Source organism: Heterocephalus glaber, unplaced genomic scaffold, assembly GCF_053883595.1.
Source record: "Heterocephalus glaber isolate CG9 unplaced genomic scaffold, H.glaber_assembly_v1.0 deba00001547, whole genome shotgun sequence".
In the NCBI taxonomy this organism is placed as follows: Eukaryota; Metazoa; Chordata; class Mammalia; order Rodentia; family Bathyergidae; genus Heterocephalus; species Heterocephalus glaber.
Genome location: NW_028258340.1, coordinates 16,633,400 through 16,659,868, shown reverse-complemented (window position 1 = coordinate 16,659,868; position 26,469 = coordinate 16,633,400). Strand labels below are relative to the sequence as shown.

Sequence of the window (26,469 nt, the reverse complement as noted above, 5' to 3'; positions counted from 1 at the left end):
GATTTCTCCTATATAAGAAACCCAAAATATAAATAAAGAACAAAATAAAAGATAATAGGAAGTAGGGAGATAGGTCTTTTTCAATTGGGAAGCGGACCAAGAGCTGGAGGAAGAGGCAAGGACTGGAGAGGAAGAGGATGAACAAAGAATTGAGGTGTATTACGTACACGTATCAACTCCACAAAAGGAATGTAATCATTGTGTACTGCAAATATACACTAATTAAAAGTAAAAATGGGAAAAAAAAAAAGGAACGGTAAAGGTAACTGCCCAGATTATGCTGAAATTGTTAAAAGTCAAAGAGATGAGACAGAGGATGAAGATGTTAAAAGTCATTTTCTATTTGTGGCAGAACTCTCAATATCACAAAATAGCACAATCATTACCACATCACCACTTTCTAGGACCACCAAAAGTAAAGCCTAGAGAGGAAGCTTTATTTTAGCAGAAACTAAAAATCTTTCACTTTGTCCATATTCTCCCTTTGTTCGTAGCCACTATAAATGGGAGAGGATATTCTAGTTGTATCTGACAAAATGTATCATTCTAATCTACCTTGCCAGGCTACCAAGTTTCCATGCATGTGTGGTATTTTATGTACAGTTGCTCACACACACACGAAAAAAAATTAAGTGATTTGTTGTAAAAGGTGATAGAAATCTTAAATCTGGGTCATTTCCAGCTCCTGCTGGACTACAGGCTGTCTTCCTTCTGGGCAAAGATCCCAGTGGGAAAATATAAATATCTCCTTAAATACCCAAGGGTACCTTAGAGCTTCAGAGATAAGGGGATGCAATTGGTAATGTGTCTTACTAACTTTGGTGCTGTCTTCCGTAATGAACTACCTTGCTGATTTAACCATCAGGATAGATGGCCTCTTTTGTTCTTGATGCATCTGAAGGACACAGCTGGAGAGGCTGATTGTACCAGCTTTACAGGTCACCTTTGTAAAATAAAATAACGTCTTCAAGTCTAAATTGGAGCTGAAAGCCCCTTAGAATAACTGTTAAACCAAACAATTTGGAACTTGAAATTATTTAGAAATCACAAAATTTAAAATGGCTTTGAAGGAGGGTACAAATGGAAAAGTAAATTTCCATTCAAAATAGTAGATGGAGCTGAGGGGGTAACCCCCTTCTAACCTATTTCAGTCATGATGAAATGCTAGGTTAAATATGAAGGAAACATTTTAAATTTAAATCTATCTATACAGACAATCTCAAGTATCAGAAAAAAAGAGGGGAGTCAAAATAGTGGGAGTCTTAGCTTAACAAAATACTGGCATAACAGAAGAGTACATGACATGCAAGTTGGGACATTTAATATAAATTGGGACAGGAAATGAGAAATTAGTCTCATATATGCTAGAGCTATGGAAAAGAGTAGTGTGCCACTCATTCTGGATACAAGCTGAGAATCCTCACTCACTAAAGGAAACCAGCAAGGAAGCTGAAAATCCTTTGGATTCTTGGTTGAAAAGTGCACATCCTTTCATTAGATATTGAAACTCAAGCTCATGTCACATATGAGGGCAGAGCATAACACTTCTAGGATCCTGGCAGAGGTAAGTACAAATACTCATACTGACTCTCCAACACTGAAGAGTCAAAGGAATTTCCAGTAAAAATTATTTCTACTATAGGTTAACTCACAAAAAATTACTGAACACAAGGAAATTCACTATCATTAGAAGAAATCACAAGTTTAAACAATTAGTAGAATCTATACCTTATCATATACACTGCCAATAGGGCTCATTTTCTTTTTCATACTTGAGAAATAAAAGGGCTAAACCATGTACATTCTTTTTTGGGAGCACATCTATAATTCATTTTCCCAAGCCCCATTCTAATTAGAGAAGGCTGATAGAGCATTTGAGAGATGTGAAGAGGGAAGTGTTTGGAAAGTTAAACAATTCTTCTTCCTCATCTTTTAACAGGGATCTGCAGGGGACACCTATCTTTGTGTCCTTCTTTTCTTCTTTTCTTCTTTCCAGTGCTGGGGATCAAAACCAAGGCCTTGCACATGCTAGGCAAGTACTCTGTCACACACCTAGCTCTCATATGGAACCTTCGCTTTCATAGGATCTGAGAGAGAATTATCTCAGAGAGAACCACTCATCTAATAAGTGGGTATTTTTAAGAAGGGGCAGTTGGTATGAATTGAGCTGCTAGTATGGCCAAAAAGAATAAAGGACAGTTCTTCCAAGTTTGTCAACTCCTGAAATGAATGAAAGATGGGTTCTTCCAGTTCCCACAAGTTATAGGTGGAGGTGCAGAGGGTCAATAAGACTCTATGGAATCAATGAAGCACGGGTCAAAAGATGCAATCTTCAAAGTAGTGGGGCAGAAGGTTATTTACAAGAATGAGCCTAAAATTCTTGTTAAATATTACAAGGTAACTTGAATGTCAACAAGAGCATTTGGGAGGCTTCCAAACCCATATGATTTAGGCCACTAGAGTCCCCAAGAGACCACACAGAGTCTGTAGAAAATAAACAAGGTCAGTGATGATACATATAGAAAAAGGACAACAAACTAACAATCACAGAAATATGTGGGAATTAACAAAAGGGAAGAGCAATTGTGGTCAGCTCAAATAAGGATATTTATATGAAGATAATATTTTTCCTTCTTTATCCTTTCTTTCAGAACACTAGAAGATTAGTATCCAGAAACTGAATGAGAAGAGGGGACTGTCAAACCACATTTTTTACTTTTACCTCATAAAAATTACTAAAGCCTTAAGATGAAATTAAATTGGTAGGAAATTTGAATAAAGTATGAAATTGAAATTTCAGTTGGACCAATTTCAAGTACCAAAAGTGAATACAAAGTTGTGCGATCAGACTGAAATATTTAAGAACCCAACTACTAGCAGAATGGGGAGTTTGACATAGTTGGTTAAATTATTGGAAAATTTAAACCATTTCAAGCTTAGTACCCTTTGAGACTTCTCAGACTAAATATGTTTACTTACAGGATAAAACAGAATTATTTACAAAAAAAAGTAGGTTGTCATATAAAGAATGGATTTGCAAAATAAACAGAATCTTGAAAAAGGGAAGATAATTGTCTTGAAAAAATATAAACACATAAACATACATATATAAATGCGTACATGAAGATTTAGCATTGAACAATAAATTATGACATAAGTACCTGCAATAAGAATTAGAGAAATATAGGAGAGATTACATTAAATTACTCATAATTGGGGAGATGGAGATAATATAGAAAATTTTAAACAAAACTCAAGTATCAGAATATAGAATGGGGGGATTTTTCATATGCCTAATACAGGGAAAAAGACAATCTTCAAAAGCAATACAGAACAACTAGAGAAATAAATAATTTGTCAGTTCTCATTAAGGCACTAGGTGAAAAATACAAATGAAAGAAGATCTACACATACAAAAAAAAAAAGAAAATCTACACATAGACAAAATAGAGTGAAACCTCAGAGCTTCAAAAACAAAGATAAAATTAAAAGGTACCAGACAAAAATACAAAGGAACAATAATTTGACAGCAGGCTTATTAATAGCAAGAAATTTCAGAAGACTAGGGAATAATATTGTAAGCGTTGAAAAAAAAGCACCTGTCCCTACATAATTATATGCTCAAGTATGCTATTATTCAATACTTAGTGCAAAATAAAGGCATTTTCAATCATGGGAAATTGGAGAGTATTTGCTACTTACATTTAAGGAAAAGCAAGAAGGAAATTGAACACAGAAGCAAAGGGAAAGGTAAAAACAAAACTGATCACAGAAACTGGTTAAATCACATTGGCAAATTCACACGATCATTGTACAAAATATCAATTACAATTGCAGCAGCAATAGTATTGAAAAATTTGAGATGAATACAAAATAAGGTATAAATCAAATACTAAGCATATATGTGTATATATATGCACCACACACACACACACACACACACACATATATATTATGGAAGATGATATGAAAGCAATGCTAATGTTTCTACCATATTATGGCTGGAGATGTACACAGAAATATTTATTATTGATGAACTTTGTTGATTAAGGTGTGCATGTTAATTAACATGCCATTAAAATAAAACAAAGTATATATGTTAAGTCAGTAGAGAAGAAATAAACAGGGGCTAAGTAATCAAATAAAACACAAGTAGGAAATGTTAGAAGTTTCAATACAGATGAGTGGAGAATAGAATAGTTAAGCAAATGGTTTTGAAGATTTTGAAGTTAAAACATGAAAATAAAACCTCTTTCAGAAAATGTACCACAAAATAAATTTATGATGAATGAGAATATGATTTAAATGAACAATGTCAATAATAAAATGCAAAGGTTAATGCTTATGTAAGAATCAAGAACATAAGAATATTTAAGTGTTTTGCTCAGATATTGTTAGAAAGTAATTTCCTGGATAAGAAAGTACTTCTACCTATAATGTGACAGTTAATAAGTTGTGAATTTCTTGAGCCGTTTGTAGTATCGTTCCTTCACTTCTCACTATTCTTAATTTCTGTAACATTCACTAATACAAGAAATATATGTGCATATCCTTTGCAACTATAACAGTTCCTAGCATAGAATGCTCTTATCATGTGTCTGAGGCATAAGTTAGATTAGGAAAAAAAGGAAAAAAGAAAAAGGATTGGTAAATAAAGAAGAGATTGGAAATGATAATGGAGAAACTCAAAGACCATATTTTATAATTACAAAGTTAAATATTAGATATATCTGAGTTACATTAGGCAAAGATTTATATATTTTAATGGTCTGTTCTCTTGGTATGAGTTATAACTAACTCTAAACATAAAACACTAAATTTGTAACCTTAAATAAGAAATTAATGTTCTTTAATAAAAATGGAGCACCTGAATTCTGTATCAACTTTATTCCCAGAAATAAGCCTGTCCAGGAAAAGGGGACTTAAAGTTTAAATTTTGTATAGGCTCTGTCATCATCGGTATTTTCTAGTAGGTAGTTTTGTGCTCCTTTTCACAATATTTTCATAAAGAGTATCATAGTTTAATTTTTGATACAATTATATGGCAAATCTTTTCAACCACCTGAATTCTTCATCTGTATTTACATAAATTCAGTCTAGAGAATAAGGTATGTGGGAAAGAAAAAGCAGGACTTGTGATAATGAATAAATCCAATGCAAAATATGAAACAAGGCACTAGTTAGGAAACGTGTTTTAAAGAACTATGCAGGGCCCCACAATGGCTAAAGACAATTACAGTAAGATACATTTCTCCACAAAGTGCTTTCTCATTAAAATATTTCAGTACATTATAAATATTCAAATATATGAAGAAAACGATTTATATAAATCTACAGAAAACTTGTTTTTAGAATTTTTGCGACCTAATAACAGCAGTCATATGAATTAGAATAATTGTTGCATATTTTTGTTGAACACTGAGCTAAGTACTGTAAGTCAAGCAGCTTATGTTTTCAACAACTCCATTTAGTAGGTATTATTTTGCATCCATTAAACATGCCACAAATAGGTTTATGAAAATTAAACACCTAACCCAAAATCATGCAGATTTTAAGTACCTAATGGAGGAATTCAAGCCTAAGCACTTTTATTCCAGAACTTATGTTGCTAACCACTATGCTTCACACATGACCATATGTCGACATAAAACTGATAAAGGACAAGAAAAGCAACTGACTTCCAAAGTCTTGCATTTCCCATTCAGTCTGGTGCAGAGCCACTGGTAGTTGGTGGTGAGAGTGTCAAGTTCCTTTTTTAAGGCCTCTTGTGCTGCAGGTGGAGCTTGAACTATGACACTATTTACAGTCTCAGTAAGGAGTTGAACTTTTGTTTCCTTCTGCTGGGCTTCTTCTTTAGCGCTCTATAAAATAAAGACAGTACTCTTAAAGGCTAGTCGGTGCCTTTACTTCAAAAATCCATTCCTGTGTGTCATATAATTTCTTCTCATACCATCTGTGTTAGGATGAGATTCATAAAAATCCAATACCAACTCTAAGCCCTTCCATAAATTTAGATTTATTTATAAATGGAGAAAATGGAAAATTAAAATATGAGATATTTAATAAAAAGTTTGAAAAGTGGTCTATACAGGTATGTATTTACAGCTTATTATACATATATCTAAATAAAATCAAAACAGGCAAAAATAAGTATTTAATACTAGCTAAGTTTTAAAATATTTAGTCTAAAACTGAAATCACATAAATTACTCAGACAGATGAATAATCTTGAAATAAGCACAAATATTAGTGTACAAATCAAAAGATTCTCAACACAGATAAATGCCCTTAACACTATATTTGGGATTATATTTAGATGAAAGGTCTACTCAGTAATTGATAACACATGAGCGAAATAGAAAGGAAAAGAGAAAAGCAGCTTCTGCTATCTGGAGCCAGCCTGCCACAGCTATGCCCTGGTCTTCTGTGGATCATAACTGTTTCACAGTGTTTTGGGTAAGACCAACTTTGATACTAGGGTGGTTTTGAAACCACATCAAGATTACACCATAATTATGTCTGCATAAAGAAAAAAAAATCAACATTGGCCACACCACAAAATATATTCTTCTGTCTTGATTAATATAAGTGACTGCTGGTTGTTCATCAATTATAATTTCAGTCTCATTCTAGTTTTCTTTCCTTCTGGACAAGATAAGATGCCCAATTATGGTGAAACCATCACTAACAACAAGCTTCCAAATTCTCCTTCTAATCATCTAACACAAGCCCATCACATTGGTTCTTTTCTTATTTATATAACCTCTAGTTCCCCATGGTGTATATTTTCCTCATTTCAAAAAGTAATAATTCAATTTGTTTACCTAAAATAGAGTTGCTGGAGGTCTTTAGCTGGAGGACACATACATTTCTTCTAACCCATAGATATATTTTAGAAACACAGATACTGTATCTTTTGTTTGGGTTTATACAAAGGCCAATTGTGACATGGCCTTTCAATCCTAAGCAGTCAGTGTGCTTGTCCTACGTGAAGGGTATACTGGTAGTAGTGTAAGGAATGGAAACAAAAAAAGGGAAGACAGATGATAAAGACATTAAACCCAGTGACAATTGTGACTGGAGTTTAGTCCTACTGGAAAGTAACATATCCCTTAGGGTTGACCCATTCAGGCATGAGGAAGTAGAGCACTATGTATATATCATCTCACATCATTGGCTGCAGGTTGTAGGGAAAATACTTATTTTCTAGTACTTGCAGCACACCATACAGGCGGGAAAGTGAAATTCAAGGTCCAAAGAAAGCACTCTAGTAAAGAAATGGAGGTTTTTGCTGGTGAAAGTTGTCCCTACCAAAAATGTAGTGGTGAGAATTAGGGAGTATGGGCAGGATATGAACAAGGATGAGCTATAAAGTACTGTTATATTTTTCAACATAATCAACCTGTCCTTTAGATTTACTCCCACAATGCTTTTAAAGTGTACAATATGATGGCAAATACAAGTTGTTTTGACTATAAATTATTTGCCTTTACTAATTTTGATTTCATTAATTGAAATTTTGAGTTTAATATTATAAATAAATCAGTTTTTGGCATCACTGAGCAGGGAGTTTGTTGCTACACAAATCATATCTTGACTAGTAATCATAGCATTATCAACAATTTTGACAACTGTTAATTACTTCCCATGTTGTTATGTGTTATGTCAGCCATGCCACATTACTATCTCATTGGATCATTCATAAAACCTTCAGATACATGTGTTTTGTTATATTAAACATTAGAAAATTGAGATTCAGAGAATGGAAGTAAATGGTTCAGGAGGAGGTTAAATTTTTTTCTTTCTCATAGTTTTTATGAATTCAGTCTCAAATTCTCAATGAAATGAGGAAGAAGTATGCTATAGTAGACCCAATAAATACGATTTCACTTTCTACAAATTATAAGCAGCCTGTGCAACTATGTAATGATGCAGAACAAGAAAACCTCTTCATCAACTTTTAGACTTTCTCATATTCTTTCATTAAATCTGGCTAAGATGTTGAGAACACCTCAGAGAAGAAAGAGAGCAAAATTTATTATCCCAAGTCAATACGAGGAAAGAAGACTACGATGAATTTCTTTAATGGGAGTAAAGGCAGAAAAGCTAAAGGACCAGTATACTTGAGGTATAATCTTTATAAAAAATAATACCTCTTACTCTTGCTCCCTTTCTTTCTATGAATCTAACCATGCCTTGTGCAGACATATTTCATTAACAATATATTGAGCTAGTGGTTCTCAAAGTGTGGAAATTACTCCTTGGCATCACCAGGAAACTTGTTAGAAATCAAAAACCTCAGGCACCATCCTAGATTTACTAAATCTCACATTCGTTAGGTGAGGCCAAACAATCTGTTCTAACCAAGTCCTCCAGATGAGTCTGATGATCGCTCAAGAGCAAGAATCACTGTTCCAATGATGGTTGGTTTGTTTGGTTTTTGAGACAGAGTCTCACTATGTAATTCAGGCTGGCCTTGACCTCACTATGTAGTCCCAGGCCAGCCTCAAACTCTCAGGAGTCCTCCTGCCTCAGCTTCCTCAGTGCTGGGATTCTAGGTGTATGCCACCAGATCTGGCTCCTGTTCTAGTGATTAAACAAATATATTCATATATTTTGTACTTTCATTATATGTGTAAATTATGTTAAGCCCTAGAACTAAAGTTACAATAGCATATATTTTTTTAAATCTAAGATCTTTGAAGGGTTTATTATAAAGGGTAAGCATATAGTCATTGCTGAACTCTAAGTCTTGAAGTCTTATAGATATTGCCTATTAAACATTCCTCCCATTTCCTTATGTAGACAGGAATGTTTTGTTTACAGGGGAAAAATAAGTTTTCAGTACAGTATAGTAATTTTCAAGTAAAATACATGAAAGATAATAAGGAAACAGAAGGCCGTTTCTACTTTTTCTCTGAATAGGTCAGGGAGAGATGCCAAAGTAGGTCTGTTGGTATATTCGGATCATAAAGATGAACTTATATTCAAAATCAACACTGGTAGAAGTCTTGGAAAGGCACTATCACTGTGTACTAGGTAGTAACACTGACCTAAAGTGATTGACTTGACTGTTAGGCAGAAAACTCAAGAAAATGGTATCTACCTGCCAACTACCTTGGCTACTGTTGCCAGAGGCCACCCAGGCCTTTCCTCTTTTAAATATCATCCCACTATGCACCAATTTTGCAGCTAGGCTGATTATTTGAACATGCTCAACAATGTGGACAAATTCATTGGACCATTGATTTCAGGAATTGTTTTCAAACTTTTAAAATTTGAGACAGACAACTCTCTAGTCCTGGAAAATAAGAGAACTGACTGGGTTGTTAGCCAAACAGACCAACTTCTCAGAGGGAGAGAGAGAATGGCCAGAAGAGGGGCTGAACCAAAAAAAAAAGGAACCCAGGAAATAACAGAGCCATTGAACATGAGATGAGTGCTGATTTTCTACTAAGGGCCCTGAGTAGAGACTATATAGTATGAGAAAACAGCAAGAACACACCATCAAGGCTTTGTGGTATGAGGGGAATGTCCACATGGATGGCACATGATTCACAATCCATAAGTGAAATAGCAAAATAAATAAAAATAAAATAGTATAGCTCAGAATGGCTTGGGATGAAAATACCCTCAACATAGATAAAGCTTGCAAGTATGGGTATATTATTCGACCTATTGTATCTGGGGATTTCATTATTCTGATTAGCAGAGAAAGCACAATTGATATTACTTGCAAAATACCTTCTAACTGTCATGTGCTGGTATAATTTTACTCATGATGACCTCTCATGATCAAATTTGAAATCACTGTAGCCCCTTATTAGAAATATCCAACTGGCTTTCTTGTTTCACTTAGAATGAAACTTCCTGCAATACCCTGCAAAACTCCTGTGTTAATGGATATTTGCCCACTGCCCTAAACTCATCTTAGGTAACCTCCGCTCTCTTTTTGTCCCTTTGGGTAGGCAGACAGGTTTCTTCCATTTAGGGTCTTTGCAGGCAGTATTCCCTCTGACTGGAATGTGCTTCCATACTTTATTTTTATGGTTGGCTTTTTCTCCTGACTCAGACCTTCAGATTAAATGTATCCCTCACAAATATCTTATAAGTCAAACCTTTCTAAACTCTCATCTCACCATCTCTGCTGTCTTCCCAAACACTGATGATTCTCAATTTTACAACCCGGTTTATTTTTTAGACAAATTATCATGGACTCAAATGGTATTATTTGTTTCTCCATTCATCGCCATCCCCCATCCTCCAAGAGAATGCACATTCTAAGAAAGCAGGTAGGGATCTTATCACTATAATTTGTATCTAAAGGGTATTAGGTACATATTAAAAATCCAATAAATATGTTTATGAATAAATGGATGATGTATAGTACTGCTAGACTAAAATGTTTTTGTAATTTTTAACATTCTAGAATAATGACACTCAAACTTTCTTATAAATTTTAATTTTATGTTCTAAATTTGACTAAGGCCACATGACACATTTAAAGTTCAAACATGTGAGCTTTCATGTAAGTACTTTCTGCTATTAATTTCTACTATAATAAACATTCTTGAATAATCACATAAATTATATGACAATGTACACTAAATTTCTTCCTACGCAACACTAGTGAGAATTATAATAATAACTATCAAGTTTGAAACATTGAATTTCTGCTAGGCATATTATTATGACTTTTATGTTTCAGTTAAACAATTTTGAGAAGAAAGTATTCTGAGACCAGGTTCAAAAATGAAGGAATGGAAACTCAGGGAATTTATGTAGTTTACCTATGGTTATACAGTTGGCAAGAGCTAGACCATGTTTCAAACCCAAGCATCTGGCTCCACAACAATTTTTCTCTGTCGTGAGGCCTCAAACCAAACAAATATCTGTGACTGTTTCACATAGGTTAACATGCTTAGATTATATGCACTTGTTACTGCATAAAAATAATAGTTATCATTGCAACTAAAAATAATTGAGTGCCCATACTGAGCGAGCAATTTTCCTACGTGTAAGTTTCAAGCCTCAGCTCATACAGTTAAGTGAGGAAGTGTGATGATATTTATATGATAACAGAGGACTGTGTTCACTACTGAGTTGCCTTGGACCATACCAAAATATCAGTATGTAGATTCAACTCCAGGCCTCACTTCTAAGTTAATGGAACATACCAGTTCCCTTGGTCCCAAATCAATGCATTTTCTATCCAACAGTTTTAAGATATGCACATGTAAATCCAGTTCTTTTAATCCATATTAATGGCCACTTGTTAGAATATTCAGCACTTTCAAATTCTAAGAAACCCCTTTAAGCTACAAATTAACATAGCATTTAAATACATTTTTAAATTACCTATTCCATAATAGTCATATTTTCAACTTGAATTTGCAACAGCTACAAACAGGTAATGTGATCAGCTGATTCTAATGCTTAACATTATATAATTTCAATAGAAATGACATTTCAAACTGTGATTGTCAATGTTTACGTTTTGATTACAATGCATTAAAATTAATATGCACAAAACTTTTACATTATATCAAACTGAAGCAGAATTAATGAAAAATTAACATGTACTATGAAACCCAATAAAGAGTAGATGTGCAGAATCACAATTTTATGAAATGTTGTATTTTTTTCTTTTTTCTTCCTTCGCTGTACTTGGTTTATTTTACCTTCATCTCTTCAACTGCTGTCTGTAATTCATCCGGAGTTTTATATTCAAAATCTCTCTCTAGATATTCTTCTTCAGCTTGTGTCATCCATTCATGCATCTCTGACAGATCTTTCTGAAGGCTTACAGTTTTATCCAAACCTGCTTTTAAGGCTTCCTTTCTGGCATAGACCTTTCATAAAACAAACAACCAAAGCATGAGTGCTGACATCGACAGTAAATTATTGCCACATCATTGAAAAATCTGTAAACAATAGAAAGCTTAGATAACAAAGATGAAACAAGAAGAATTTTATGGGCATAAAAAATAACTTGTGAAGATTAGATACATTTAATTTTACATAAGTACAAAAATAAGATGTAGCCATTTACTTGATAAATGAAAAACTTTCCCTAGTACAGTAATTTAGTTGTTGTCTGTCATAACGCTTTTTGGTGACTAGAGAAGAAACAAAATACTTTTAGATAGTATGCTTCAGCAGCAAAGGTAATTTTATTAGTACTCTTAGAAATAATATTTTTTCAGCTCTTTTAGAATGTTTTATGATTTAAAATATACAAGGAAACTTAAAAATTGTGTAACTACACAAAATTGTCATAAATAACAATGAAAAGTGGAAAACATGTGGGATACATAGGTAGTTCACAGAAAGAATGTATGGCCATGTATGTTTGTGTGAAGGGTGTTCCAATATCATTTAAAGTTAAGTGATACTAAATTAAATTTTATGTATTTTCATAAGTAAGATAGACAAAAAAATACTTAGTGAAGAGTCTCAGTTTCACAGGTATATGACGCAATAAAAAGTTTCATACCTGCTGAGAGAAAAATCTATCATATAGGAACCTTTAGTAATTTGCTAAAATATTTTTAGAATGGTAATGTTCTTAAATCTGACTCTACTCTTTCACTTTCAAGAGTGAATCATACTGACCAGTCTGCAGATTTGCATGTACATTGTTGAATTCAGCTTTGAAGACAAGGAAATGTTGGGAACAAATTCAAGTGCATTTTAATGAGGGATTAAATAAATTATAATATATACATACCATGGGATACCATGTATCATCAATATTACTGTAGTAAAACGAAAAGTTGCTCCAAACATAATAATTTTCTATTTAAAAAGCAAGCTGTTAAACAATGTGTGTAGTCATATGGAATGTTTGCTTTTGTAAAACCTCATATAATTTTCAAAATTAAGATGTTTTTACAATGGAATTTATTACACATTAACCAGAAAAGTAGCAAATCATAAAACATCTAAAACAAAATCATATATGCTAATAATGGTTTGGTATATAGTACTCCGTAGCATTACAATGATTACATATAGTGCTTCACTCTTGCCTTCAAAAATCACTCTATCCAGGCTGAGGATTTCATTCAGTGGTGTCGGCACCTACCTCGCAAGTGCAAGTTCCTGAGTTTGATCCCCAGTACCAAAAAGAAATCACTCTACCCAAAACAATGTTATTCTTTTCTGTTTAATTAAACAGGGGTCTATATTTTAATTTGAAAAGAGTTGTAATAGTAAAGTTTTAATGTATAATGCATAGTCTTTATAAAAATGTAGTTTTCATGGCATTTTGCCAAATACTAAGTATGTGTAGGATCATCATCACATTAATTTTTCTTTATATAATTTACAGCTCAACCATATTGAAACTAATGTAGTTACCATTGCATTTTTTTTAGCTTTAAATTAAATGTAATAACTGATCTATTGAAATGAAAATAAATGTTTCACTTGACACATGAAGAACAATAAGGTTGACAAGTATTCTGGTAAAGGTGTAAGTATTATTTGCATAGTTAATGAGCTTATAATAACCTAAGTAAACATACTGTTAAATTTCTACAAACACAGATTTGCTATAATATCTTTTGAAGCAGTTGGATAAACTACAAAAATATTAGAGGGACTAATGGAACTAAGCCAAGGCACGCAGTAAAATCTGTACGGCATGTTATAAAACTAAACTACAGGAAAGAGATAAAAAGTGAATATTTAAGAAAGGAGAGGTATGAGGTCATTCTGAGATGATAGCACAAGTGTATTAGAATGAACACAGGGAGTTAGGTTACTTGGACATGACCCTTAGTAATCTAGCATCAATTCATTTCTCTTTATCTCAACTTCATAACTAACCTAAAAGGTCTTTTTATTGTTGGTATATTTTTGTGATACATAGTAATTACATTCATCTTGAGATATTATTACTTTTTCAAATTCAATGTTCTATAGCTTTGTGACTTGTCCCAAGGGTAAGATATTAAATGCTTATGTCTTCATAAGTTAAAAGGATTTCTGTGGAAAAAGTGTTGGCTTAAAATGACAGTTTGTCCTTACCTTTATTACATTAGGGACTCTAACATGCTTTCCTTAATGTGCCCAAACTATCCTGCAGTATGAGCTGATTACATTATAACTCATAATACATAAAGTAGAAGTTTTATCATATTTCCTGCTCTAAAATTTGTAAATCTAATATTCTGTATCATTGACCACCCTCTCCAACTTTCTTTAATCTCTGATCTCAGAGCAAAAGATGACCTTGGTCTTGTCCAGGGGTGATGATTCCTACTCAGAGCTGATGCTCCGAAATCAGTTCTCCTCACTATCTTCCCTTTATATTGTCCTGGATTTATAATTTTTTCAACTCCTCTGTCTTCTTTGAGATCACATTATAATTATGTTAATGGACTGCCCAGTAATTTTAAAAAGTTAGATTAAGCCAACATTCACATTAACAAAACTCTACACAGTTAACAGATTTAAAGAGCAATCTAGTCATTTCTCTTTGTCTTGACTTCTCAATAGTTTCCTAGCTACAATCTGTATTTTCTCTTCATCACTCTGCTGAAACTCTTACTAAGATTATCAGGAATATTCTAATGCTTAGTCTAGTGTACCTCTTCTAAACCTGGTTTGATTTCTGTCTAATTCAGATTTAATATTTCTCATACCATGTGAGTCTCATAATTATACTTGGCTTCTTGAAACTCCTATTTCTTTAACATTAAAGTTTTCTGGGACTCTCTTTTCACTTACTATTTTCTCTGGTTGTTTTCCTTTCTCAGTTGCTTTCTTGGTTTCTTTTTACTTTCTGACACTTAAATATTAATGTTTCCCGGAGTTCCATTATTAGTTGTCTTCTATCATTCTAATCTCTATTTCAAAAGCATTGTCCTATTCTACTTTTCTCTTACATATAAAGTAGTATTTCAGATCTCTCGGTATTGTCAAGAGTATATTTGCATCTATGTGGCTAATATACAGCAGAACTCAATATGCCTATATTTTCTCCCAAATCTGATCTTCTGATTATATCTATAATATATATTAATCATACCAATTGTTACACATTTGTTGGCACACTGCTGATAACAGGCTTTGCTTTAACTCCTTTATTCAGCAATATTTCATAGGCCCCTACATAAGCTTAGATTTTACAAAGAATATTTTGGAAAGTTATTGAGTAGAGGAATGGTATAAAGTTACATATTTTGAAAGGATCATTCTGGCTGCTATGTTGATAATAGGCTTTCTTGAAAGGGGAAAATGTGAGAATAGGAAGACTATATAGAAATGCATTGCAATGATCTAAAAGGAAGATCTGTAGTAATTGCAGAAGGATGGGGAAAAATTGTTGAATCTTGTCAATTTTTGAAGGCAGAATCCACAGCACTTGTTAATTTATTTAATGATTGTGTTTAAGAAAAATATAGGAGAGAAGAAGATCTTAGGGTTTTGGCTTGAATAACTGGAAGGATATAGATATCATTTGTTGTCTCACAGAGATTACTAGGGTAGCAGTTTGGGTGTATATCAGGAGTTTTGTGTGGGCATGTTAGATTTAATACATATTATTTATCCAAATGAGGTATTGAATGGGAAGCTGAATATTCAGACCTGAGATTCAGGTCCAGCTTGCAACAAAAACTGTGAAAGGAACACTTTACAGATTATACTTGACACCATGCTGCTAAATGAGTTCGTCTAGGGACTGAAGAGCAATACAAAAAAGAAACAATACAAAGGCTGAACCCTGGAATATCTCAAGGGGTAGTGGTCCTGGTGGTATAACCACTAAGCATATTGGGTGTGGTAAAGGAACTTGAAGGCAAATTCAGAACTAAGAAAGAATAATGGTACAAAAGCCAGGTGGATAATCGACTAAATATTGGATTTAGTCATGTGAATTGACTGATGACCTTGCCAAAATTTGCTTCAGTGTGGTGAGGATAAAATTTTAATGAAGTATGATCAAAGAGATAATGGAAAGAGTGTTTTGGAGAGAAAGGAATTTCTGTAGAGTGAAAAAGAAAGCAGAGAGGTGGCAAGAGAGAACTGTAGCACCAAGGGAAGAATTTTTTAAATGGTAGGAGATATTATACCATAATTCTCTGCTAATAGGGATGATTTAGTACAAGGAAGATGTAAGAGTTTTGGGGCTGGTCAATAGCTGCTACAATGTTCTTGTGCTGAAGAGGTGGGAATGGAGGCAGTCCATATGTGGAAAATCTGGCCTGAGCACAGAAAGTCCATCTAAGTTAACAGACAAAAAGCAGAATTATGACTTATATGCAAGTCAGTGAGAGTACAGTATATGGAGCTATCTTCTGGTTGCTTTGATTGTGTCAGCAAAACAGGAAGCTAGTCAACTGGGATAGAGTAATGAGGAAAGAACTGTTAGAGATATAAGCAAAGAGACCTGTTGATGGCTGCACTCAAGAGGTGTACCAAAGGAGAGAAAGACGATGAATTTTGAGTTGCCAAAATGGGGAAAAAAATAAGAACCAAGATACATCACGTACAGGTACAAGCACCCAATGATAAATGTAAATGTATTGTATACCTAAAATGTACCAATAAAAGAATTTATAAAAATGGCATCCTCCTGATTGAAGTCCTATGTTTAGTGATAACTTTATTATGAATCAGTATCCACTAGTAATCAAAATAGTCCTACATAATTTACTTGAAATTATACATTTGTTATCATCTATATAGAAGGTCTCTATCTTTTTCTTGATTTGTTATATTTAACCAACACGTGGCTGGTGATTGCACTCCACTGGGAACTGTTCTGTATACCTTACAAAGATTAACATCCTTCATTATTATGAAATTATGAGTAAGGCATTAATATTCATTGTATTTTAAAGGCTGGGAGACCAGAGAACAGAGTGATTAACCGATTTTCCAGTTCATATTGGAGGTAAGATTTAAACTTAAACCATATGGTTCCATAGCTCATGGTCTTATATTTTATGTTTGCTTTTTTATCTACAAATAATTCTGCTCTAGCACTTGTCCTTCTGTATCTGGTTTTTTACAACATAACATGTTATGTTATAATACTTCTTTATATGTGCACAATAAATACTTCTTTATAGTTCTCGTAATACTTCATAAGTATTCATAATACTTCTTTATATCTGCATGATACTTCTTTATATGTGTTTTCCACATTTTCTTTATCTGTACATATTTTGATCAACAGGAGGTTGTCTTCATATCTTTTTTATTGTGCATGATGCTGAAATATCATTGAAATCCTGATTACAATACTCTTCAACATATACCCAGAAATAGGATTGCTAAGTCCAATGCTTACTCTATTTTACATTTTTGGAATAACCTCTATATTGTTTTCCACAGTCCCAACAGCAATTTATTGTCCTACCAATAGCATAAAAGTATTATTTTTTCTCCACAACCTCCCCAACACTTAGAGTTTTCATTTTATTTTGATGATATGAATCCTAACAAGGATCAGGTGCTATCTCAGTGTTGTTTTAGTTTACATTTACCCGATGACTATGGATGCTGACAACCTTTCCTTATGCATGTTGGGCATTTGTATGTTTCCTCCAAAGGAATGTCTGTTCAAGTCCTTTGCCCATTTTTAAATTGTTTTAAAAAGTTTTTTGTCAATTGAGTTGTAGGAGTTCTCTTTCTAGATTTGATATTAGCCCTTTACCACATATACGGTTTGAGAATCTTTTCTCACATTCCCTAGAATGTAAAACACTCAAACACATAGAACCAGAGTACACTGTTTCCAGGACCTGGAGCGTGGGAACAGGGGCACAGGGACAAGTGAAAGATAAATATATTCTGGAGATCTTCTGTATAACATTGGACCTATAATTAACCATGATGCATTAAATATTTAAAAATTTGGTAAGAGGGTAGATTGTGTTGAGTGTTCTTATCACAAAAGGCAATAATTTTAAATAATGTGAGCAGAAGACATTTTGGCAATAATGGATAATTTTGATTTCATGGGTGTACACATCCCTTATTCATTAAGTTGTATACACTAAATATATATAACTTTTTGTACATCAGTTATACCCTAACAAAGTAGTATAATCAAAGAAGAAAAAATTCTCCACCCCCACTGAGCTTATGTATTATCCAAATTGGTGAAGTATCTTGGGAGTGAGGAGTCTGGGGAAATTTCCTTCTTGATAAATAACAGGTGTGCTGGCGCACACCTATAATATCAGCACTTGGGAGGCTGAGGTGGAAGGAGCACCACCAGATTGAAGCCAGCCTGGGCTACAAAGTGAGTTCAAGGCCAGCCTGAACTACATAGTGAGTGAGACCTTGTGTGTGTGGGGGGGATTATCTTAAGATACACATGTTATTTTTACTTTTGTGAGTGTAGTCTTTATACATGGTTCAAATATCCCACTTGAATTCCAAATCCCATGTCTGACTGCTGCCTTCTTCAAAATAAACATGAGCAGGAGGAAACTACTGATCACTTATAGTATACCATTTAGATTTTCCGTTAGCCCTCCATCTTTTTTTTTTAAAGTCACTACAGCCCACACAGTTGCTCAGAGTCACACAGAAAATCCTAAATATACTTTGATGCCTCACTCATTTTTCCTCTGTGCTTTCAGCAAGCAGTTTCCTACAATGAGAACTGCCATTTCTAACAGGAGCTGATAAAATGAAGAAAAGAAAGCACCATGTTAGGACAGGAATAATAGTTGAAAGTGGATATGAGTGTGGAAGCCCTCATCAAAAATATAGCAAGGAAGAACTTGCATAATTGGTAGGCAGAAACAATAAATATTGTTACAGAATGTTACAGAAATGTAAAACTGATCATACAAGTAAGATATACTTTCTGGTAACTGAGCATGGAAGCCAGAACTCTCCATGAAGTTTGACACACATGAATGCTTTGGTTCAGTTTGCCAGGAATAACATAGCCTTTCCTCAGTTAATTAAATTGGAAAATGTACACATACAAAAACAAAACAAAACAACAACCTAAATAACCCAGTAATGAGACAGGGCAATAAATATTCAAATGATTCTATCTTTATGGAAGAACTTGAAAAATGCAGAGGATTATAAATTTCAAAGTTCTTCCTGTCTCTCAATATCTATTAATATCCTTATTTTCTTTGTCAGTAGTATTTTCTTCCTGGAGAACAGCAAAAATTCCTAACCACTTCCACTTGAGCTCCTTCCATTTATTCACTGTATAATGTGAACATGTACCAAACTTTTAAATAATCTCTGTAAGTCATGGCACTCCTATGTCTAAGCCTCTCTGATAGCTTCCCAATGCACTTGATATATAGATTAAGTCCTCACTGTTGTTTATAAGTTCATTACTCTTATTTCCCACCCATTTTCTCTTGGATCACACTCTTGTACTTCCAGCAGCCTCCTTTGAGTTACTCAAACATGCTCTGCTCTTTCTTGCCTCAGAAGTTACTCTCACTTCATTCCATACCCAGAATTCTCCTGATATACACATCATCAATTGGACTGTTAAGTTCTTCTTATTAAGTACAAATCACCTTTAATTTCTCCTCTTCACAAAAGACTTTACTAACGGCTCAATAGACCATTAATAATAATCCAATAATAAATACCCAAAAGTAGTTTCCCTATTCCTCTTATTTGTACAGTATTCTGATTGCTGAGTTCAGATAATTTAGCAAGAATTAAAATTAGGCATTAGTGTGATAACATTAACTCATTAACCTGCAATCTACTCTAGTAACTATATACTCTATGAGGATAAGTAAAATGTCTGTTCTATCTCCCACTTATATTTGGTTCCAAATGTTTGATAATTATATATTCAAATAAGAAATATAAGCAATGAAGGGAAATTAATAAAATGTTCTTTTAATTAGCTACATTTACAATTACTTAATTTTCTTAATAAATATGTTTACAGCAATGTAAAAGTATATATAATTACAAATTTTCTTTCTTTTCTATCTCACTCCCTCTATCTTTCTTTTCCTTCCTTCCTTCCTTCCTTTCCTTCAAGTGTGTTTGATTTTTAAAAACCTTATTTCATTGGTACATTTTATGTATACAATATAATGACATTCATCATTGGAAATTTGCACCTTTACCTAATCTCTCTTGGTTCTGATTTTTCTCCCTTCCCCTGCCCTCCCTTCAACCCCTCCATTCCTCCCTATTTACAAAGACTTTGTTTCCATTTTTCAATTTCCCATATTACTTCCATTCCCTACTTTTCTCTCCCCTACCCCTCCCAATTCCCCTTCCTCTTTGCCACTTTTCTTCCTAGTTCACATTATCTATTATACCTTTTAGTCCTTATGTACATTTTCAGTTTCTCACACTAGAGAAAGTATTCGGTATTTACACATGTGTGTCCTATTGATTTCAATTAAGAGTATCGCCTCAATGTGCATCCATTTAGCTATGTCTCTAATTTCTTGTTTTTTATGGCTGAGTAGAACTCCATATTATAAAAAAAAACACATTTTCTTTATCCAGTCCCCAGTTGATGGGCATTTGGGCTGCTTCTAAAATTTAGCTATTACAAATTGTGCTGTTATGAACATGGGTACACACATATCACTGTGGTGTGATTCTTTTAATTTTGGGGGGAAGATCCCCAGCAGGGGGAATAGCTGGGTCAAAGGGGCCTTCTAATCCTAGTACTCTGAGGTATCTCCATACTGATTTCTACAGTGGTTGCACCAGTTGACCATCCCACCAGCAGTGGAGCAGGGTTCCTCTTTCCACACAGCCCCGCCAGCATATGTTATTGGTTGATTTCATGATGGCAGCCATTCTTTCTGGAGTGAGGTGGAATCTCAGCATTGTTTTCATTTGCATCTCTCCAATGACCAGTGATATTGAACATTTTTTCATGTGTTTATTTGCTATTTCTATTTCATTGTCTGAGAAATGTCTGTTCATTTCAGAGGCCCATTTCTTGATTGGTTCTTTCAATTTGGGAAGTCTGATTTTTTTTAAGTGCTTTATAGATTCTAGATAGTAGACCTTTGTGTGAGGAACAGCTGGTGAAAAATTTTTCCCACATTGGGGGTTGTCTCTTCACACTATTGGTGGTTTCTCTTGCTGTGCAGAAGCTTTTTTAATAAGAAGAGATCACACTTGTTCATTGTGCTAGTTCACGGGCAACTGAGGTTTTGCTAATAAAGTATTTTCCTACAACAATGTCTTCAAGAGTTCTACCTATCCTCTGCTCCAGAAGGTTCAGCTTTTTCTGTTTTAATATTTAGATCTTTAATCCATTTTTATTTTAGTTTAGTGCATGGTAAGAGATATAGGTCTAGTTTGAATCTTTGGCAAGTTGAAACACAATTTTTCCAGCACCATTTATTAAAGAGGTTATCTTTCCTCCAGTGAGGGTCTTTGGCTTCTTTATCGAAGATGAGATGGCTGAGTGTGTCTGGATTTGTTTCAGCATCTTCTAATCTGTCCCACTGGTCCTCAGATCTGTTTCTTTGTCAGTACAATACTGTTTTTATCACAGTAGCTTTGTAGTATAGTTTCAAGTTGGGGGTTGTGACACCCCCTGCCATGTCTCTGTTACCTAGAATTGCTCTCACTATTCTAGGTTTCTTCTTGTTCCAAATGAATTTTTGGATTGTTTTTTCAAGGTTCAAGAATTATGCTGCTGGAATTTCAATTGGGATTGCACTGGATCTATATAGCAGTTTTGGAAGTATGGCCATTTTCACTATATTGATCCTTCCTACCCAGGAACAAGGGATGTCTTTCCATTTTCTGATATCATCTTCAATCTCTTTTCAGATTGCAACCATTTTCAGAGAAGAGGTCTTTGATTTCTTTCGTTAGGTTGATTCCTAGGTATTTCAGTTTTTTGATGCTATTATGAAAGGAACCGATTGCTCTATTTCTGTCTCAGTGAATCTGCTGTTTGTGTAGAGGAAAGCTATTGATTTTTGTGTGTTGACCTTGTATCCAGCTACTTTACTGAATTTGGTTATTAAGTCTAGAAGACTTCTGGTTGAGTTCTTGGGGTCTTCTGTATAGAGTATCATGTCATCTGCAAGTAATGACAATTTGACTTCACTTCCTATTTTTATTCCTTTTATTTCTTTCTCTTGTCTAATTGCTGCGGCTGTTTCCCAAACTATGTTGAAGAGGAGTGATGATAGTGGACATCCTTGTCTTGTTCCTGATTTTAGTTTTGAAGGATTTCAGTTTTTGACTATTTAGTATGATACTGGCTGTTGGTTTTTCATAGATGGCCTTTTATTCCAATTTTTCTGTAGAGTATTTATCATAAATGCATGTTGGATTTTGTCAAATGCTTTTTCTGCACCTATGGAGATGATCATGTAGTTTTTGTCCTTGGCTCTATTGATACAGTGTATTACCTTGATTGATTTGCATATGTTGAACCATCCCTGCATCCCTGGGATGCATCCCACTTGGTCAGGGTGTATGATCTTCTTGATGATCTTCTGCATTCTATTTGCCAGTATCTTATTAAGGATTTTTGCATCTATGTTCATTATTGAAATTGGCCTATACTTCTTTTTTTCCATTGGGTCTTTCTCTGCTTTGGGCATCAAGGTGATGCTTGCTTCCAGGAATGAATTTGGGAGTATTGCTTCACTTTCAATTTCATTGAAGAGTTTAAAGTGTATTGGCAGTACTTCCTCTCTAAATGTCTTGTAAAATTCAGCAGTGAAGCCATCAAGACCTGGGCTTTTCTTAGTTGATAAGATTTTAATTACATTTTCAATTTCATTGATTGATATTGGGTTGTTTAGAATTTTTCGGCTTCTTCATTCAACTTTGGCAATTCATACATATCTAGGAATCTGAAAATTTCTTCTGTGTTTTCCATCTTATTGGCATATAGGTTCTCAAAGCAGGTATTGATGATCCTCTGGATTTCTGCTGGGTCTGTTGTAATTTCATCCTTTTCATTCCTAATTGCATGGATTTGGGCCTTTTCTTTCCTTTTTCTGGCAAGGTTGGCTAAGGATTTGTTAATTTTGTTGACTCTTTCAAAGAACCAATTCTGGGCTCCGTTGCTTTTTTGTATCGTTCTGTTAGTCTCCATTGCATTGATTTGTCCTCTGATCTTTATAATTTCTTCCCTTGTATGAGCTTTGGGTTTCTCCTGCTCTTGTTTTTCTAGAAGCCTGAGGTTCAGCATCAGGTTGTTTAATTGGGCTCACTCTATTTTCCTAATATGCGTATTCACTGCTATGAATTTCCCTCGTAAGACTGCTTTTATTGTTTCCCATAGATTCCGATATGTTGTATTGTCATTGTCATTTAATTAAAGGAACTGTCATATTTCTTCTTTAATTTCCTCTGTGACCCATTGGTTATTCAGAAGTGTGTTGTTCAATTTCCATGTGTTTATGAAGTTTTTGCGGTTTCTTTTGCTATTGATCTCCAATTTCATCGCACTATGGTCTGATGATATACAAGGGAAAACTTCAATTCCTTTGGACTTACATACATATGTTCTATGAGCGAGTATGTGTTCTATCTTGGAGAATCACCCATGTGCAGCTGAAAAGAATGTGTATTCTGATTTTGTGGGGCAGAACACTCTGTAAACATCTGTTAAGTTCATTTGTTCAAGAGTTTGATTGAGTTCTAGTATTTCATTAACTTTGTCTAGTTGCTCTCTCTATTTGTGAGAGAGGGATATTGAGGTCCCCCCCTACCATTGTATTAGTGCATATATGACTTTTCATGTCCATTAGTATATATAGTTGGGTGCACTAGCGTTGGTTGCATAGATATTTATAATTGTCATCTCTTCCTCTTGGATTGTTCCTTTACTAGGATGTAGTGTCCTTCGTCTCTCTTAAACAGTGTTGGTCTGAAATCCACTTGATCTGCAATGAGGATAGCTACTCCTGCTGTTTTTTGGTTTCCTGTAGCATGGCATATTGTTTTCCACCCTTTAACTTTCAGTCCATGAGTTTCTTTTTGAATGAAGTGTGTTTCTTGTATTCAGCATATTGTTGGATCTTGCTTCTTGACCCATTCTGCAAGTCTATTTCTTTTGATTGGTGAATTGGGATCATTAACATTCATGGTTATAACAGATATATATTGACTTATCATGTATATTAATTTAAAAAGTCATGACTTTTTCTTTTTGTTGGATTCTCCCCCTTTGCACTTAATTTCTTGTTGTGCCTGCTTTGGTATTCATGAAGTTCCTAAGATGTTCTTTGTCATGAAAGTATCTTCTTTCTCCATCAATTTTGAAAGGTAGTTTTGCAGGGTACATCAATCTGGGTTCGAGGCTGTTTTCTTTAGGGCTTGAAATACATCACTCCAACCCCTCTTGCCTTGAGGGTTTGCATTGAGAAGTCTGCTGTGATTCTGATGGGCTTTCTTTTGTATGTGGTTTGTTTCTTTTCTTTAAGTGCTTGTAGGACTTTATTCTTCTGTTGTGTTTCTGGAATCTTAACAATTATATTCCTATGTGTAGATTATTTTTTTAAATCATGGCTAGTTGAAGTCCGATATGCCTCACTTATCTGTATGTCAAGTTCTTTTCCCTGGCTTGGGAAGTTTTCTGACATCACTTCTGTGAACAGTTTTTTCATGTCATCTGTATTCTCTCCGTTTCTTCATTGACTCCAATCAGTCTTATGTTACTCTTGCTTGCATGCTCTAGCAGGTGCTGGATTGATTTCTCATGGTCCCTTACAGTTTTAAAGCAATTTTTCTTTTCCTGGTCACTAATTGCAATCTTACCTTCTATATCTGAAATTCTGTTCTCACATATGCTCATTTTGCTGCATAGACTTTCAATGGAGTTTTTAATCTCCTGGAAATCTATTTGCATCTGCTTTATGGATTCCATTTGTTTCTTATGTTGAGATTCCATCATGTTCCTCAGCTCCTCTCTAGATTTATTAATCATGTCTTACACTATGAGCACAATCTCTGCTGTTATCTGAGAAATTATTTCTGATTTCATTTTTTCCAGATCCTTTTTTGTTGCCAATTCAGGCAGTTGAGTTGGTTTGAGTATCAGTGTTTCATCTCATTTCCCTTTGGGGTTGTTGTAGGTGATCTGGAAGTCTGGTTTTGTGTCTTCCCATTTTGACAGGGGACGGGGCAGGTGTGCTGCTGGCACCTGGGCAGCTCACCTCCTTTGCGCTGGGAACAGTGGTACAGCAGCCCAGAAGTCTCCCCCTCTGGGCTGGGAGCAGTGCTGTGGTGGACTGCCTTCCTTTTCTCAGAAGGAGAGTGCAGTCAGTCGGAGATGTCTCAGCCTGGGTTCACTCACTGGCTAGCTTGGGTCCCCAGGTGTCTCGGCAGCATAGCTGGAGTTGCGTTTCTGTGGCCCGGGGCAGGGAAGGATGGCCTAGGAGCAGAGGTGGCTGAGGCACCTGAAGACAAGAAACCCGTGCAGCCAGCAGTGCCAGCCGGCAGCCAAGCGAGCACATTGGGAGTGTATTTGATTAATTTGTAATGTATTTTAATAATGGCTATCATTTTATTTTAGAAACAGCTGGAATCTTGATGTTTTCACTTGGATACATTATCTTTAGAATTTAAAGTAATATTAACCATCTCATATCTCTAAAAGTAAATTATGGGATCATAAAGTATATTCAAATACTTCAGGCATTTACATAAATTATGTTTTTCCAACCTTTAGCATCTAATAAAAGATAATGAGTTATATTTAATCCAAAAGAGAATATCACACACTTTCTTTGTGTAGACATTTCTATTTCTATAGGTTTATATTTCATTTCCATATTTTCTTTTGAACGCTGAATTGTTATCACTACCCAAGCTTTGATTCTCTCCTTTTACTGTACTCTCTTGGTCTTCTTGAGTACCAGAATTCCTTCCTTTCAAAACCTAGGTAATTTGGTGACAAAGACAGAGCCTGGGAAGTGCGATATGCATGGAGAAGCAGAGAATTGTATAATATTCCAGGATTGGATAATTGGATCAGAACATGGCTGGGCAAAAACAATTGTTTTATGCATGAGTTCAAAATACTTCTCTTGATCACCAAAGTCTTAGTATATATTATGGCAGACAGGAAGTTGTTATCAAGGTCACTTTAAGAATTAGGATGTTTTAAAAATCACACTTCTGTAAGTTGCAAAAATCTTGACGTGTTGGTAATATTGTTGACTTTACTTTTTATTTTTATAATGTTTTGGCTGTTGTTTTTCCTCTTGTCTAAACAAATTGGTGTTATTCTTTCGAGTCATCCATTAAGAACATTCTAAAACAAAATATTTTTCATGCAAGCCTTTCAGGAAAATATCAATGGCACAATCCATTATTTAAGTAATACTTTTTCCTGACCAACTCTTCTAGCAGTGACTTAACTCCAGGGCTGTCTCATAAGTAAGTTACCCAAGGCTGTCTCATACTTAAGTTAATGGAACTTTAAAGCATTTGCCAGTGATTGTATTAGCTGGGGAACTTGCCTTGACTTTTACTTTTCTAAATTCTTTACTTTTCAGATTC

At 34.5% G+C, this 26,469-nt stretch overlaps 1 protein-coding gene across 10 annotated transcripts in view; it reads right to left on the bottom strand.

Annotated features, from left to right (window-relative positions):
• Positions 1–26,469, bottom strand: part of Dmd (dystrophin) — a 2,486,572-nt gene that overhangs the window by 1,305,179 nt on the left and 1,154,924 nt on the right. For all 10 annotated transcript variants that reach the window (XM_004850043.4, XM_087189971.1, XM_087189973.1 and 7 more), the window contains 2 exons: positions 11,682–11,852; positions 5,679–5,861 (listed from right to left, as the gene is read on the bottom strand). In XM_004850043.4, the coding sequence (XP_004850100.2) occupies positions 5,679–5,861; positions 11,682–11,852 (354 nt within the window). The remainder of the gene's footprint in view (positions 1–5,678; positions 5,862–11,681; positions 11,853–26,469) is intronic.